General features: G+C 45.8%; 1 protein-coding gene across 7 annotated transcripts in view; it reads right to left on the bottom strand.

The window, feature by feature from the left end:
* Positions 1-17662, bottom strand: part of SLC41A3 (solute carrier family 41 member 3) — a 140782-nt gene that overhangs the window by 121218 nt on the left and 1902 nt on the right. For 6 of the 7 annotated variants that reach the window (XM_045992284.1, XM_045992288.1, XM_045992289.1 and 3 more), the window contains exon 3: positions 8062-8348. The exons of the other annotated variant lie outside the window; for it this stretch is intronic. In XM_045992284.1, coding sequence (XP_045848240.1) covers positions 8062-8316 — 255 coding nt within the window. In that variant the 5' untranslated portion in view covers positions 8317-8348. The remainder of the gene's footprint in view (positions 1-8061; positions 8349-17662) is intronic. 7 annotated transcript variants of the gene reach the window in all.

Raw genomic sequence — 17662 nt, 5'->3', positions numbered from 1 at the left:
TGGCTGCAATAGGGATCCCCTATAAGTTCCCCATGGGGCCCTCTCCCTTCAGGTCAAGGGGCCACTTCACTTGCTTGGGAGGCACTCTGCCCACTCCCTAGGTTTAAGTTGGTGTCAAGGCATCACAGGGTCAATGTGGTGTGAGGCCTCCAACTAGCAGCACTATATGCTGCTGTGACCTGGCAGAAAGCGGGAGGGTCCCGAGTAGCCTAACCACAAGTAGTCCCACTCTGCTGTTCTCACAGCCCTTCTTATCAAAGGGATGGTTCCTTCTTAACCTCGCACAGTGGACTCTATATACTTCCCTGCCAGGTCCCTGTGAACATGCCAGTCATGCCCTCCCGAAGAAGCCAGGGGCTCCCCCACCACTTTGATACCACGCAGGGCTTCCCACAGCCCCTGCAGCTTTTCTCTGCTCCCAAGCACTCCCTCCTGAGAGCCCTGCACAGCATCCACTCCCCCTCTCAGACTAGGAGTACATGTGATTAATATCCTGCAGTATTTCTCAACAGTCCAGGGCTGGGTGCCGCATGTTCATAACCCTAGGATGGGATCTCCCCTCACCAAGGGGAGGCAACAGGCTGGCCTCGGGCCCCGTGACACTTAGTCCAGGCTTGAATCCTTTCACTCACAGAACTCTCCACCCTCTTGTTTCTCCCCTCCCATTAGCCCCTTGCCCTCCTGCCTTTCTCCGCTAAGGCAGGATCCCTGCCGGACCCTCGCTCCTCTTTACCCCCACCCACTTCCACAGAGTCCAAGGTTCCTGACCACTCTGCAGGCCACCAGTTTGAATTTCTGTTATATGTAATGCAAAGAGATCAGACTCATCACAAAGAATGGGTTTTTCTCTTCTTCATATGAATACATTCCCAAACCCTGTAATATATGCTGGCCAGTGTGGGCACCCAGGGCTATATGAGAGGCAGCTTCTAAGGAGAACACGGGCTCAGAGCCTTAAAAGAAAGAGTATTAGTTTACATAAAATATACATATAAAATATATATATTTTACTACATAAAATATATATATATACACACACATAAATATAAATTATATTATATTATATATACACACACACACACACACGTGTGTGTGTGTGTGTGTGTGTGTGTGTGTGTGTATGCAGGGCCAAAAGCAAAGTCAAAAGAGAAATAGAAAAATAAGAAACATATTTGTAATCCATATCACAAAGAGCCAATTTCCCTACCTATAAAGAACCCTTAGGTATAAATAAGAAAAAGGATAACTACTCCATACAAATATGGACAGAGAAGAGAAGCAAATATCCAAAGATATTCAATTTACTTGTTAATGTAAAAAATGCAAATCACACCACAAGGGACCTCAACAATGGCCCCCAATACCTTCTGTACTGACACTCGGTGTAATCCCCTCCCCTTGAACATAGGCTGAACTCAGTCACTTGCTTCTATCCAAAAGAAGAAATGTTCTTCTGTGGTGAGGTTACAAAAGGCAATGGTTTGTGTGACTTGCTAACAGACTGTTTCCTTCTTGGACCACATGCTTTGATGAAGCTGCCATGTGGGACACGTCCAGCAGGGAAAGTACTAAAGGCGGCTTATGGGTGACAGGCAGTGAGGAACTGAGACCCTGCATCCAACAACCTGCCAGGAGCTAAAACCCTCCCACAACCATGTGAGCGCATTGGGAAGATGCCATGGTCATGGTCTAGAATCTCGACTGCTGCCTCCTGAGAGGACTGGAAGCAGGAAATCCTGTGGATTCTTGGCCACAGCACCCATAAGGTAATACGTGAGTGCCACTTTAAGCTGCTAGATTTTACGATGATGTGTTACATAGTAACAGAAACTAAAACAGTGTACAATGCAATGCAATTTTCCATCTATCGGATTATTAAAGATCAAAGGATTTGATAATAAACCATGGTGCCAAGTGCTGGGAAACAGGGATTTTTCTTTTGGTGGTGAAGGAATATTGAGCAATGTTCCCTGTATCCCTATACTCTGAAGAGTTTTATTCAGGAAAAGATGCTGTATTTTGTCAAATGCTTTTTCTGCATCAATTGAGAATATCATATGGTTCTTGCCTTTTCTTTTATTAATGTGCTCTATCACGTTGATTGATTTGTGGATTTTGAAACTTGCACCCTAGGAATAAATCCCACTCGGTTGTGGTGAATAATCCTTTAATGTACGGTTGGATCCTATTGCTTAGTATTTTTGTGAGAATTTTTGCATCCATTTTCATCAGGGATATTGGTCTGAAATTCTCCTTTTTGATGGGGTCTTTGCCTGGTCTGGGACTCACGGTAATGCTGGCCTCACAGAATGAGTTTGGAACTTTTCCTTCCATCTCTATTTTTTGGAACAGCTTCAATAGAATAGATATAATTTCTTCTTTAAGTATTTGGTAGAATTCCCCTGGGAAGCCATCTGGCACTGGTCTCGTGTTTTGGGAGGTTTTTGATGACTGCTTCAATTTCCTTGCTGGTTACTGTTCTATTCAGATTGTCTTGGTAGTTGATAAGTTTCCAGGAAGGCATCCATTTCTTCCATGTTGCTTAATTTGTTGGCATATAGCTGCTGGTAATAATTTCTGATGATTGTTTCTATTCCCTTGTTTATTGTTTATTGTTTCTATTTCTGATGATTGTTTCTATTTCCTTGTTTATTGTTTGTTTCTATTTCTATCTTCCCTTTCATTCATGATTCTATTGATTTGGGTCCTTTCTCTCTTCTTTTGGATAAGTCTGGCCAAAGGTTTATTGATCTTATTAATTCTTTCAGAGAACCAGCTTCTAGTTTTGTTGATCGGGTGCCACCCCCAGGGCAAGTGATTTGGGGATATCTGTCCAAGTCACAAATGCATGCACCTTTTGATCCAGCAACTTCTACTTTCAACAATTTATCCTACTCATTTACTCAGGTGTGTAGGAAATGTCCAGATGATTCATTGCAGCTTTTGTTAGTAACACCATTTTCAGTTGTTGTTATGAACAGAATTGTGTCCCCTCCCCCAAACTGAAGTTCTACACCTCCCCCTTCCCGCCCCCGCTGCAGCCCATACTTCAGAATATCACTGCGTTTGGTACCAACAAATTGGGCCTTTAAAAAGGTATTACATTAAAATAAGGTCGTAAGGGTGGGCCTTAATCCAGTATGACTGGTGTCCTTACAAGAAAAGGACAATTTGAATGCAGATATGCATAGAGGGATGACCATGTGAGGTCACAGGGAGAAGGTGGCCACCTGCACACTAAGGAGAGGGGCCTTGAGAGAAACCAATCCTGAGGGCACCTTGATTTTGGACTTCCAGTCTCCAGAAATGTGAGAAAAGAAGTCTCTAACATTTCAGTCACCTAGTCTGGGGTACTCTGTTATGGTAGCCCTACCAAACTATTAAATTAAATTGAAAAGTACATCAGAAGGGAAATGGCTAAATAAATTCTGGTATATTTGTATAATGGAACACTAAATAACCATTTAAAAAAGTAAACTCAATATACCTATAAAGAATATTGTAAAGGGAATATATTTTGTAGTGAATATACTGTACAGAGAATACTGTACAGAGTAAAAAGCAAGATACTCAACAGTCTGTATATGCTACAACTTGAAAAAAGAGAAAAATATACAGAAGCAGATTGTGGAGACCAGGAAAAACAAGGCTGTAACCACCGCGAGTCTAGCCCTGACATAAGTACAGCCATCTTGACAAAGCAAAAGCTGGTACCTTGCACCCCCCCCACCTGCTCCCCTCCCCTCGATAGTATATGTGAATAGTTAACTTGTAGAAATCACAATCCTGCAAAACAGGAGTCTCCCTCAGTTTACAAATATCCCAATGCAAAATCTCACTAACAAGGCCACTTGATAGGAGGAATGTGACATTCCACCAGGAAACTACCAACCGGCTTCATGTTAGTGCCTCATTAGAGGGAAAAACGACCTTGGCTTGATAATAACCAGGCCTCCAATATCCTGACAGTCTTCTTTACCCTGATAGCCCTTCTGAACACCCCCTTTGTCCTCACCCACCGCTGAGTCCACCCCTACTCTGCCTTTAAAATCTCTGACTGTAATCTGGTTCGGGGTCCAAGTCCCTACTCCGCTGTGTCGAGTATACTTGGGCCCAAGCTTAAGCTTGTCAAATAAACCCTCATGTGATTACATCGGTGTTGGCTCCTTGGTGGTCTCTCAGACGTGAAAACTCGGGCACAACACAGATGAACAGATATAGACACTTGTTCATTTTTAGGAGAAAACGTAGCCAACTGGGGCCCACTGGTTCCCTCCATGCAGACTGGGGAGCCTAGTCTCACACTGGTGAAACTTTTGAACCCTGAACCACAGGGATATTTTACTTTTTCTACAAAAAGAAAATTTAAAAAAGTGTAGCCTCTATTCTCAGGGAGTTCACATTTAAATCAAGGAGACACCAGATTAATGTACAAGATAAAAGGAAATGGCAAATATCCCATCGTCTGTAAAGCTGATATGTCAGGGGGGCCAGCGCCTGAGGAAAGGCTCCATAAAAGACTGCCTATGTGAAACAGGGCAGGAAGGATGATGGGAGGCCTTTTCACCTGGGGTTGGTGGGAGGGCAGGCACAGGGAGGGGACAGTCTCAGTGAGGTTGGAGGCTACCATGCAGCTGAGACTAAAGCCAGCACCACAGAGCTGCAGGACTGGAGGCTCAGCCGCCCTGAGCCAGCGTGGCACGACTGCCCCTTTCCAGCCTTCCCCACAGAAGCCAAATGTACACAGGAGCCCATCCTCCTCCCCACAGGGCAGGGGACCTACACTTCTCACTTCAAGCAGAACAAACCAATCAAGGCCATTCCATTCCCTTTGCCAATTTTTGGTGCCAAAGTGGCTGTGCCTCAAATCTGCCAATAAGAAGTTGGGGAATTCTGCTGGGAGCACCTAGGAACGGTTCCCTGTGAATAGGAGGAGGAACCAGAACACATAACCCATTCTTCTCCCTCTGAATGTGATGTGGCTGGCTGTAAGACAAAGCCAACTTTGGGTGCTATCTGGCAGGAACTTGCAAAGGTTCTGGTTCCTTGGAGGCATCGTTGGCTGGTGATGATAACACTTCGCAAACCCAGAATTACCCTATCTTGGAAATTCCATTTTGGGACATGACATATTTCCTTCTTATTTAATCCATTCTAGGTGCGCTTTCTGGTATTTGTGGCTGAAACCATCCTAACTGATTCAGCCAAGGGGAACGAACCAAGGATGCCTGGATCTGTGGAGATCTGTATTTTATTTTTGTGGAGTCTGTATTTTATTCCACAGTTAATCAACATGGATTCTAAAATTCAGATCTGCATCATGGAGGTCCCCCTGACACGGCAATTGGGCCATGACCCTCATGTGGGTCTAATGAATACGTGAAAGAAACTCCAGAATGGATATTTCTGCCTAATCTGTATCCTCTTGAGTTGCAATTGTATGTAAGTTCTTGAAAACTGGCCCAAAACTGCATGTGACAGATTATCAGTGACAACAGCAACAACAGCAGTTAACCTTCACTGGGTGCTTTCTCATGCCCGGCACTGTGACCAGCACTTCACAGTCCTCTCAACAACCTTGTGGGGTCAACTCTAATTTACAGAAGAGCAAACAGGGAACAAAGAGCAACTTGTGTAAGCGACAAAGGTTGGACTCAAATCCAGTTAGAGTATAGCTCCTGAGTCTGGGTTCTTAAGCAGTTCAATTCACTACGATACTGCCTCTCCATATGTAATTTATAAATTTATGTGTGTGTGTCTGTACACCTTCTGAACCAATGTGTGTATGTACAGGCAGCTGGTGTCTATAAACGGATCTATAAATATGTATGTGTGAAGTGTGTGTGCATTTGAGTGTGTGGGATACACGCTCAGTGACATCACATTGGTAGGTACCCTCGATAAAACAGACTCTGAATATCGCTGGAATATAGCATGAACTGTCGGGAGGAGGACCCAAAGTAAGGAAGGCAGTGACGAGGCAGTGGCAGGAGGCAGGAGTGGGGTGAAGAGGAAATCTCCAGGTTATGGAAGCCAGGCACTGAGGTGCTCCAGAGGTGACAGCAATGCTAACTGACCATGGATTAAAGAAAGATGTAGGGCCAGAGGGCACCAGGTCACTGGGAGAAAGGAGAGAGCCGAGGGGTCTAGAGATCAGAGAGAGACAAACCATGGGGAATGGGGCTGAATCCAACTGGGATAGGGACTCCAGTTTAAGAGAAGCTCATCCTGGGGCCTGACAAGTTCTAGGTGGCTCTTCGGAGTGGAGCTGGTCACTGGTGTTGTGATGTTATGAAAAACCAGACAGCTGGGTATTGGAAGGGTCTTTGAGAAGCGCAGACTGAGGCAGGGCCAGGCAGATCATGGAGTGAAGTAGGATGGGGTAATAAGCGGGAGTGGTAGGCATTGTGGCAAACCAGAGAATCTGGCCACCTAGAGGGGACAGCAACCACTGACTGCAGCCCTAAGAGAATATGGATCCAACGTTGTGAAGAGTTGCCAGGTTTTCAAGAGAAAATAGAAATTCAGACTTTTACATGAAATCTGATTTTAGTGTTGGTTTAAAAATAATTTTAAACCACCAGCCTTACAGCTACATGGCAGAACTGGCACTCAAATGAGTGAGGGGCAGGGCCCAAGTTCCCAGACACAGAGACCCCTCCACCACCACCACCCCTTCACAGAGCCCCTGGAGCACTGAGTGAGGCACAGGCTGGGAGCTGTCAGACAGGGCAGCCCTGCTTCTCCCAGCCTGCCCCACTCTAGACGATCCTTGTTCTCCGCTGGTAGGAGAGATCTGACCAGTCATTACTTAGAATATTCTTTGGGATAATGCTTTTTCAGGGAGGACTGACAAAGGGCTCTGACAGTAGTAGAACAGGCAAGGCATGGCACATTGGTAACTCTTTTGTCTGATGGGTGACTCCCAGTTCCCCACTATGTGGCATTCCAGTAGGGTTGCAAACCAAAGGGCCCCGCCTCCTTCAAAGAGTTATTAATACTCGAGAGTCAGGCTAGCCAAGCAGAGAATATCCTCCCTCAGGGAACAGTGACTGGACCAGGAGTGGACACCTGACAGAATCAATGTTCAGAGACCGATGTGGACATTGACAAAGAAGTCTCTCTTTTTTCTAATAACACATATACCAAGGATTAACTGCCAAGGGCCATCCTCACCTCTAGGTACAGAATTCTGCCTGAAAATAAAACATAGTTGAGTGACAGAGAAAAAGCCAGCATAATGATATCATTTAAGCACCTGGATCGTGCAGAGGCTAAAATCTAACTCTGTAACCATCCCTCAGAATAATATACTGCTTAAAATATAACTTTAACTAATGAGGAGTTGTACTGGTGACGCAGGCGTGCTTAAAGATGACCTTGAGAAAAACAGGTACCAGTAGCAGGCCTCTGGTGGCCTTGATGCCGGCGTCCTTGACGCCGAGCAGCTGGGGATGCCAGGCTTGCTCAGGGTGGAAGGCCACCTGCTTCCCTTTTTAGTGGTCTCCCTGGCTCAGAGGAAGCCTTCTGTTAAGGCAATCCCTTTAAGTGCTGCTAGCCCAGACACCCTCACTCCTCGTCTTTACTTCCTTTTACCCCTAACACTTGTGACCATCATGTATGACTCACATTCCTTCTTGTTGACCTACTAGACATATGGCTATCATATAACCTTTTCTTCTCCTTTGTTGCTATCTTGTATCTAATAAGTGAGGACTGAGGAGTTGTTTGGGATGACAGTCCTTCCAGCTGTCATCCCTGGGTCTCTCTCTCTTACAGCTGACGTGCTTGTGCCTCATTCTTCTCCCGTGTGCTGTTAGAAAAGCGGCATGACCCTTTAGATATTCCAATTATGGGGGCCAATAAATTGTCTCTTTTAAGCTTAACCTGGGTTAAATTTAGTCTCCATCACCAGTAACTAAAAGAACTCTGTGAAATTTGTAGAAAAATGGTATTTGAGAAGAGAAGGCCCTGCCCCTTGTCCCTCAAGCTGGACTCAACTTTAGGGATGACATTCAACAATGCCACCAACAGCACTATTACCATTTAGTTCCCTCTTACCTGGAAATAGTTCAAAAGTACACCAGCCCCGGAGAGTCCTAGTCCAGCAAACACGAAGGGGACTATCACCTGAAGGCCAATGGATAAGGCAGTCTCCCTGCTGAGCTCAGTCACCAGTGGTTTAGAGCCTGCCCTTTGGCTCTCAGGCACACTCAGAGGTCCATCTTCTGAGGCTGCAGGGAGTCTTCCAGGACCGAGGGTGTGTGGCAGAACCAGCTCCTCTGGCCGACGCTGCCGGGTCTCTGTCCCATCCATGTGAGCAGAACTGAGCCCCTGGCAGCCGTAACCTGGGAGACACAAAGCAACAGGGACTGTTCCGTAGAGTTCCTGATCCCTCTGGGGCAGATGCCCGGTAAGCCCTCAAGCCCTTCTGTCCAGCAGCCCCTCACTCAGCGACTGCTCCACATGGTCTCCTACAACCCCAATTTAAAGTTTTTTTTTTTAATTCAATATGCATATGTTTGAGGAGAAAAAAAAACACATTATAGAAGACAGCACTAAATATTTACAAATTAGAGTCAGCAAAACTGGTGATATAGGGAACTAAAAATTCTCTCCTCCATAAAAGAGGAGCTAGCAAAAACTGTCAAAATCCACTTTTTCAGGACTCTGGGAACTAATCAAAGGCTTGCAGCAATGCAAGGAGTATCTATTCAAGAAAAAATGCTGAATATTTCGCAAGAACAGCAACATGGGTTTTCATGATGTTTTCACTGTGCCTCAGTCCCACTCCTGCTCTCTGGTTCTGCAGCAGCCTTAAAACCAACAGCCCGGAGAGAACAGAATGGGCTCAAGATCTTTCAAAGTCTCATTCTCAAAAACTTGTCCTTCTTTGACCTAGCAGGTGGTTCGCTACAAACTGCCACTTACAAACTATCTGCATTTCACTGGACTCATAATTTACTCAGTGTAAAAAGCCTCCTCCCTAGGGGACATTTCTTGAAAACAATCACAGGCACTCCACAGCTGCCTGGGGTAGTGGGTAATAGCGGGGGTAAATAATAGACCAACCAAAAAGCCTAAAAGGAAAAGCTGGGGAATGAGATGTCTGTGAAAATTCTGCAGTTTCTAAAACTTCCTGGGAATCTAGAAGGCCACTCCTACTGAGCTGGGCATCTGCTCAGGAAATAGCTGAAAAGGCCTGAAGCTCTATCCTCCAGCTGCTCTGGAGGCTCTGTGGGAGCAGAAAGTGAGGGCTGAGGCAGAGCTGTCCCCTCCCAGGCTCTGTGCTGAAGATGTGCCCCAACAAGCACACAGAGCCTCCAGGCAAACACAGGGAGGTTCAGCAGTTCCACATAGGGCATTCAAGGAGATCTCTAGCCAAGCGTTACCTGACCATGAGCAGAGACTTCAGTGCCCTGTATAACACAGAATACAAACTAAAGAAGTCACTCATTAAAGTCACTAAGAAACCTTGAGCAGAGGGGAGAATCTAATTTCCAGAGTTGTCACATCATGAAATTTTTAAAAAGATTTTATTTATTTGACATACACAGAGAGAGAGAGAGGGAGAGATCAAGTAGGGGGAGCAGCAGGCAGAGGAAGAGGGAGAAGTAGGCTCTCCACTGAGCAGAGAGGCCAATGTGGGGCTCAATCCCAGGATCCTGAGATCATGAAACCAAGAGTTGGACATTTAACCAACTGAGCTAACCAGGCGCCCCACGTTATAGAATTTTAAATGTCCAGTTTTCAACAAAAAATAGGAGACATGCAAGAAAACATGATACTATGACCTATGCACAGGGAAGAAAGCAATTAATAAAAAAATATCCTGATGCAGCCCAGACACTGGACTAACCAGACAAATATGTACAAAGAACTTAAGGAACCATGCCTGAAGAACCAAAGAAAGTATGAAAAGGAAGTCTAACCAATTAGAGAATATCAATAAAGAGATAAAAACGTTTTAAAAGAACCAAATAGAAATTTTGTAGTTGTAAAACTGAACAGCCAAACTGTAAAATTCCCTCAAGGAGTACAACAGCTGATCTGAGCAGGGAGAATAAGAAACCACTGAATGGAAAGATAAATCAACACGGATTATCCAATCTGAAGAACAGAAAGAAACAGGATGAAGAAAAAAGAACAAATCCTCAGAGGCCTGTGGGACGTCATCAAGCAAGCCAATATTTGCATAACAGGAGTCTTAGAAAGGGATAAGGGAGAGGAAAGGGGTCCAAAAGAATATCTGAAGACAGAAGGGGCCAAACCTTTCCAAACATGATCAGAAAAATTTCCATAGTCAAGAAGCTCAACAAATTCCAAGTAGAATAAATTTAGAAGTCCACACCAAGACACACCATAATCAAACAGTCAAACACTAAAGATTTTTTTATTTATTTATTTGACAGAGAGAGATCACAAGCAGACAGAGAGGCAGGCAGAGAGAGAGGGAAGCAGGCTCGCTGCTGAGCAGAGAGCCCGATGCAGGACTCGATCCCAGGACTCGAGATCATGACCTGAGCCGAAGGCAGCGGCTTAACCCACTGAGCCACCCAGGCGCCCCAAACACAGAGAATCTTAAAAGCAGGGAGGAGTCACTCTTCATGGGCTGGGGCTCCTCAAAAAGATTAACAGCTTCTTTCTCATCAGAAACCATGGAGGCCAGAGGCAGCAGGATGACATACTCAAAGTGCTTAAAGAATAAGACTGCCAGCCAAGAGTTCTGGAAGGAGCAGAGTAATAGATTTGCAAGTGAACAAAAACCAGGAGAATTTGCCAATAGCACACCTGCCCTACAGAAAAAACGCCCTTCAAGCTGAAGGAAAGGACCCAGATAGTAGTTTGCATCCACATAAAGAAATAAAGAGCATGAGTAAAGGTAACTACATAGGCAAATATAAAAAGCAGCATAAATGCATTTTTATTAGTAACTTTTTTCTCTCATCTAATTCAAAGACAACTGCATAACTCAATAATGACAAATCACTACATATGGGTACACAATAACTAAATATGCAATTTGTATGACAGTAGGAGCACAAAGTAGGAGAGCACAGAGCTGTATATATAGGAACAAAGTTTCATATATGAGTGAACTATATTCCACTGTATGAATAGACCACATTTTGTTTGCCGCTTCATTAGGTGACGGACATTTGAACTTTTTTTTACTTGTTGGCTATTACAAATAATACTGCTATGAACATTTGCATGCAAGTCTTTGTATGAACATGTATTTCTGTTCTCCTGAATTATACATTTTGAAGGGGAGAATTTTATGGTACATGATTTGGATGTCAGTAAAAAATATTCATGAATTATTTATGGAATAAGGTCAAGAGGCAGACTACAGCTTCCCAAACTCTCTGAGCCCCTGTCCAATAACAGCGCCTACTCCTTATCACAAGTGACGGCTGTCCAAACTGGAGAGAACCACTCCTCAGCTGCTGTTTCATTTCTTCCTTAGTGTTACCAACTGTGAGTGTAGTCCTAAACAGGCGTGCCTAGCAAAAACAATGAATACTGTTATGCTGAAAAGAAATTAAAAAAAAAAAAAAAAAACCCAAAAAACAGGAGTGCCTAGGAGCGTAGTCCTAAACAATCGTGTCTGATTACTTGGCAATTTAGATCAGTAAAGTCATGCTCTCATTTATTCATGTCTGGTTTCTTCGGCCCGACATTCGTGTTCTCATGTTCAGCCAGGCTGTGGGACCATCTCATTTTACTGCTGTGTCCAACCTGACATACGACCGCCACTATGCACCTATTCTACTCCAAAATAAAAATCGCCTGATTGTTTTTTAATACAAAACTAATGTGTTCAGGGGTGCCTGGGTGGCTCAGTGGATTAAGCCGCTGCCTTTGGCTCAGATCATGATCTCAGGGTCCTGGGATTGAGCCCCACATCGGGCTCTCTACTCCGCAGGGAGCCTGCTTCCTCCTCTCTCTCTGCCTGCCTCTCTGCCTACTTGTGATCTCTCTGTCAAATAAATAAAAAAATAAAATAAAATAAAAAAAAAACTAATGTGTTCATAAGAAATACAAGTTAGAAAACACAAAAAAGGTATAAATATGGAAATTTAAATCAACAATTTTACTGCCCCTCCCAATAACTAACACTAAATCTAGTGTGTATCTTTCCAATGTACACAAACATACACACAAACTAGTGCACGCTATTTTTTTAGTCAAGGTTCTAGATCCTGGCTTGTTTTATTTAATAGAATGTATATACTTGTCCATATATTACAGATGTAATTTTTATGGCTTCTCGTGTCATCCTTGATAGTCCACCCAGGTGCTGGTAAAGACTTCTCCACAGGATTTATAGGCAGGACGAGCAGACAGAAGAACTCAGCAGGGACAAGTCGATATTTTAACCTGTAGCCACAAGCAGCCCAAGGCCACCAGCCCCACCTCCCCATGATCAGGGGGCGGGGCCGGGGCCCCAGTACTGCGCGCAGCAGGTTTCTTAAAGTCAGCAGAGACACTGGGCCTGTGAGGACAGTCTGCGGGAGCAGTGAGTGAGCAGGGCACAGGGGAGGCCTCACGTCTTCAGGGACACCTTAGAAGGCAGAAACCTTCCACACACACACACACACACACACACACACACACACACACAGGAGCCTACAGACCTTGGGCCAAGGCAGGCTTTGCTCAGCTCAAAAAGCCAAGAACCCACAACAAACAAACAAACAAACAAACAATGGGAAGAACTTATTGCAGCATGACTCCACCTTCCTAAAGGCTTTGTAGCAGCCCAGCAGTGGGATGGGAAAGGTCGGCTCCTCTTGCCACAGCAGGCCACGGGGCCCACCCTGACCCCCCATCCTGGTCCCACCGCTGACAGGAGCCACCCTCACCCGGCTGGTCCAGACCCAGGTCATTCGTTAGGACAAAGACCCTTGTTCTACCTTCCCAATGGCTTTCTTGCCCTAAACTCTCGAAGCCTGAACCCTTGAGGCAAACCAACCATTCTCTTTAAATTCATCACAGTCTGTACAGCAGTCCTGGTAAAGTGAGTCAGGCTCCCATGGAAGGCCTGGCCATTGCAGGGAAGCAGGTAATGGAGGAAGGAACAGCCCCGGTACGACCATCACTGGGAGCCACATAAAAAACTGTCAACAGGATCTCAGGTCCCCATTCTGCTCTTCTATGTGGCTCCCTTGGAACCCCCAGGAAGGAAGGACAATTAGTAGAGCAGGGCAGGGTGGTCCCTGAGTCCCTGCAGTACCAGATCCATAATTTCTTTTAAAAAGAAATAATAATAACAGACACAGCTCCCCGTGACCCACGCAGCGGTCCTTCACATCCCTTAGCCTCATGAGTCTCACGAAGGTCTATTACTGCCCCACCACATAGCAGAGGAAACACAGAGTAAAGGGCATGAGGAGCATCAGCCTCTTGTCTGTGCCCCAGGGCCCACCTCAGCCCTCACAAGAACCAGAGCTCACAAAGGTCTCCTCTCTCCTGCCTTTTCAGTTTCTCCCCTCTACCTCTCGAGAATCATCTGGTGACAACAGGACCATGTTCTAGAATCTCCCTCAAGCCACCCTCTAGCTTGCATCCCATTTCCTCCTCCCCTTCAGAACACAATGAAAAAGACACATCCCCACTGTCTCTGTGTCCTTCCTCTGTGCTCAACAGCCATCCATCTCCTCCCTGCACAAGTGGCCCTTGCCAAGGCCAGAGGTCACCTGCACAATGCCAAACAATTCCCCCAAACCTCAGCATGGCATGAGACACTCTCAAGGATTTGAGACCTACCCACCATGGCCTCCCCCACATCCTTGCCCCTGCAGTGTGCCTCCAGCCCCTCCTCCATGTGACTTTAGCTCTTGCTCCTTTCATCCCTCCTGATAAAGTCCAGACTGCCTGAAAGAGCTGCTGACAGTCAAGAACAATGGCCTGCTCTCATTTCTGAAACTGGCTGGACTGGGGCTGCCCTCTTCCTGCTAAGTTTAGGGGAATTCTAACCAATCCCTTCCTGCTAGAGTCCATAAAACACTTCACCCTCCTTCTCCAAGTTAGAAATCTCTTTGGGACCCTTCCAGTGTTCAGTACTCTAGAATAACGGCTATGTTAATGGTGCTGGGGCTGACTCTGTTTCTCCTGAGGCTCCTTGAGACTCCCTTGTAGTGTGTGCCAGACATGAAGCCCTTGATTGCTAAGGCAGCCATAACACAGACCTCTGTGGACCCAGCAGTATGACACAGCTACTAGCAGACCACCCAGAGCCAGGCCACTGCACCCATGGAGCTCCCCTTCGGCAGATCCCAGGTTACCTAGATCACTGACCGCCTGAGAGACCCCACTTCTCCTCCCTCACCCTGATTCTTGCTCTTGGGTTTTAAATCATCCGATAAACAGTGAACCCATGAAACCCTAGTTATCCCACCCGAGGAAAGGCTGGCCCTATGTCCTCGCCCCCTCCCTCTCTCTACCTGAGACCACACTGTGTGGCCGAGTGGCCCTGAGGCCAGTGTCTCCCCAGGACCTATAAGAAAGCTCGTTCTTCAAAAATCCTCTGATGGGTTTTGCTGAGGCACTTCCTGTGACAGTAAGAACCACAAGGGCCAGTCCAGCCTCAACAGTAGTCCCAGCTGGGGAACTGGTTGGGGGCTCACAAGTAGTACAGGCCCACAGGCTTCCCTGGCCTTTACAGCACCACTGTGGAAAGGCTGAGAGGGATGTCACACCTTCTCCTCCTGGCTTTGGGCTGGCAGATTTAGCAGATCAAGTGGGACACACTTATACTGGGAAGGGATTCCTTGTTTATCTGAAATTCTCCGTCTTTCCCGATGGCCTTTCCCAGGTTTCCATGCATGCTTCACTTTGTCCTACTCCCCTGGTGTCCTACTGTCCCTTTTCAGTTTTCAAAAGACAACTCTGTTGCTTCCCCCACTAAAGGAATCCCTTTTCCTGCTGTGGCTTCTCCTCCTCACTGACCTCTAGCGCTGACATTCCAGACTCTCCTCACCTCTCTTGTGTCCACCTCCTGTGACTGAACCTCCCCCAGGCCCCTGCCTGAAGTAACAAGGATGTGTTGCTGCTGCCCCCTCAACAGAGGTCTCCAGCTCAGCCCAGATCCAGATGCAGAAAGCCAACTTCCCACTCACTGGTCTGAGAGGTGCCTCGGGCACCCTAGGTCTAACGCAGAGCTCTCAACGTCCCCATGCCTCCTCTCAATCTCATCCTTCCCATGAAAGGCACCACAGCCACCCAGCCAGTCAACACAGGAGGTGCAGATATAAACAGAAAGGGCCTGGGGTTCAGGAGGCGTGGATGTAATCCTTTGGATTTTATACATGTCTGTACTGTTCAGACTTCTTCCCGATGAACATACACTTTTAAAAAAAAACCACCTTTCTTTTTTTGTGCAGTCTTAGGTTCACAGAAAAATTGAGAGTAAGGTACAAAGAGTTCCCCCAACATCCTGCACAAGAACACTAGAAGAGGAGCAGGGTACGCTAAACCTACACTGACACACCATAATCACCCCAAGTCCAGTTTATATTGGGGTTCACTCCTGCGCTGCACACCCAGTGGGTCTGGACAAATGTATAATGATATGTATCCACCATAATGCACTCATACGGAGTAGTTTCACTGCCTTAGAAACCCTCTGTGCTTCATCCAGTCATCCTTCTTGCCCCCTCAGTGCATGAATGATTCATCATCCATTCAACAAATGACGTTTTGTTTTTCTAGGCACCAAAAATACAGTGAAAAGCAAGCCAGATAAAGGTCCTGCTCTCAGGAAATTTGCATTGTAGAGGCAGAGACATAAATAAACAAGAGAACAAACAAATGAGCAAGAGAAATTAAACACAGTGAACTGACAGGGACTACCCCAGGAAAGTATAGGGTAGGGTACAGATGGAGGAACAAGAAAGGCCCTAGAAGAGAGGGTGACACTTTACTAAGCTCTAACTGATTTAAAAAAAAAAAAAAAATGCCAACTGCACAGGGGCACCTGGTTGGCTCAGTCAGAAAAGCATGTGACTCTTGTGAGTCCGAGCTATGTTGGGTATAGCAATTACTAAAAAATAAATAATCAAACTTTTTTTTAAAATGCCAACTGTGCAAAGGTCTAGGGAAAGAGCCCTGCGAGCAGAGACAGCAGCAAGTATAAAGGCACTGGGGTAGGGCAAACTTGAGGATGGCAGGATAGCCTGTCCTGTAGGGCCTTAAAGGCAGAGCAAGGAGTTCTTGTTTCTTCCTCAGACTGGTTTTTCTGTTCCAAAAGACAACTCTCTTGCTTCTCCCACGAAAAGGAATCAGGGCCGACGAGTGTCCCCAGATGACTCCCATGAAGCCAAAGTTACACCCCAGCAATAAATATGCAGAACACTGAGAAAGGATAAATCACTGTTGTTTTAAGTCCCTAGGTTTTCCCCTGCTTTATTACGCATCAAGAGTACCTGATAGGGGCGCCTGGGTGGCTCAGTGGTTTAAGCTGCTGCCTTCGGCTCAGGTCATGATCTCAGGGTCCTGGGATCGAGTCCCACATCGGGCTCTCTGCTCAGCAGGGAGCCTGCTTCCCTCTCACTCTCTCTGTCTGCCTCTCTGCCTACTTATGATCTCTCTCTGTCAAATAAATAAATAAAATCTTAAAAAAAAAAAAAAAAAAGAGTACCTGATAACTCCCAGCTCTGTGACTTCAGTTACAGTTCCCCTGCCCTCCTCTGGGGCTGAGAGAGTTGAGAGCTGAGTTGAGGACTTTCGGTGTGGAAGAGAAGTCTTAGACGCCCATGACATGACATACTGCAGGGATAGCTGAATATATAGCATCGAAATGCTCAAAGTCAGTGTGAACACCAACCTTAAAAAAAGATGTACTTTCTGGGGCACCTGGGTGGCTCAGTGGGTTAAAGCCTCTGCCTTCGGCTCAGGTCGTGATCCCAGGGTCCTGGGATTGAACCCCGCATCGGGCTCTCTGCTCAGCGGGGAGCCTGCTTCCCTTTCTCTCTCTCTGCCTGCTTCTCTGCCTACTTGTGATCTCTGTCTGTCGAATAAATAAATAAAATCTTAAAAAAATATATATGTACTTTCTGACTCTGACACTTCTAAAAGTAGTCCAAAGCAACAGGACTTTCCTTTAGTCTGGTGGGTACCCCCATGCATCTCTGACACTCAGATATTCATCTCTAATACTCAGAACCAGGACTCTTAGAGGACAATGATTTCCATAACTCAAGGCTGGAGAAAAATCAAGATGGCTCTGGAACATTCTGCTGTTGCTAAAAAATAAGATGCTTCCAAAAGTGTCTGAAGGATGAAAATGACAAAGGAACAAAATGTAAACAGACCACCACTGTCAATCAGTGATAACTTCAGCATCTAATAATAATAAATACAGTATAATTATTTCACAAGTTGAATCTACGAAGAGCCACAAGTTCATTAGGAGATCAAAACAGAAAAGTTAAATACAAAATGTATAAAACCCATTAAGAATAAAATAAAACTGCAGATGACCCCCTCCTTGTGGTGAGATTCAGGCAGAACACAATGAGTTTCCAGATACGCCAAGAAACCAGGTTGGCACCAGGAGGCAAGTGCCCGCAGCTGAGCTAAACTGAAGGGTTCCCTGACTGCTGATAAAGAGACCATGTCTCAAGGCACAAGGCAGAGCTAGGGGTCCCCAAGGAGC

This window comes from Meles meles, chromosome 20, assembly GCF_922984935.1.
Source record: "Meles meles chromosome 20, mMelMel3.1 paternal haplotype, whole genome shotgun sequence".
NCBI classification, from domain to species: Eukaryota; Metazoa; Chordata; class Mammalia; order Carnivora; family Mustelidae; genus Meles; species Meles meles.
The sequence above is the reverse complement of the archived record's forward strand: the minus strand, read 5'-3'. Positions and strand labels throughout refer to the sequence as shown.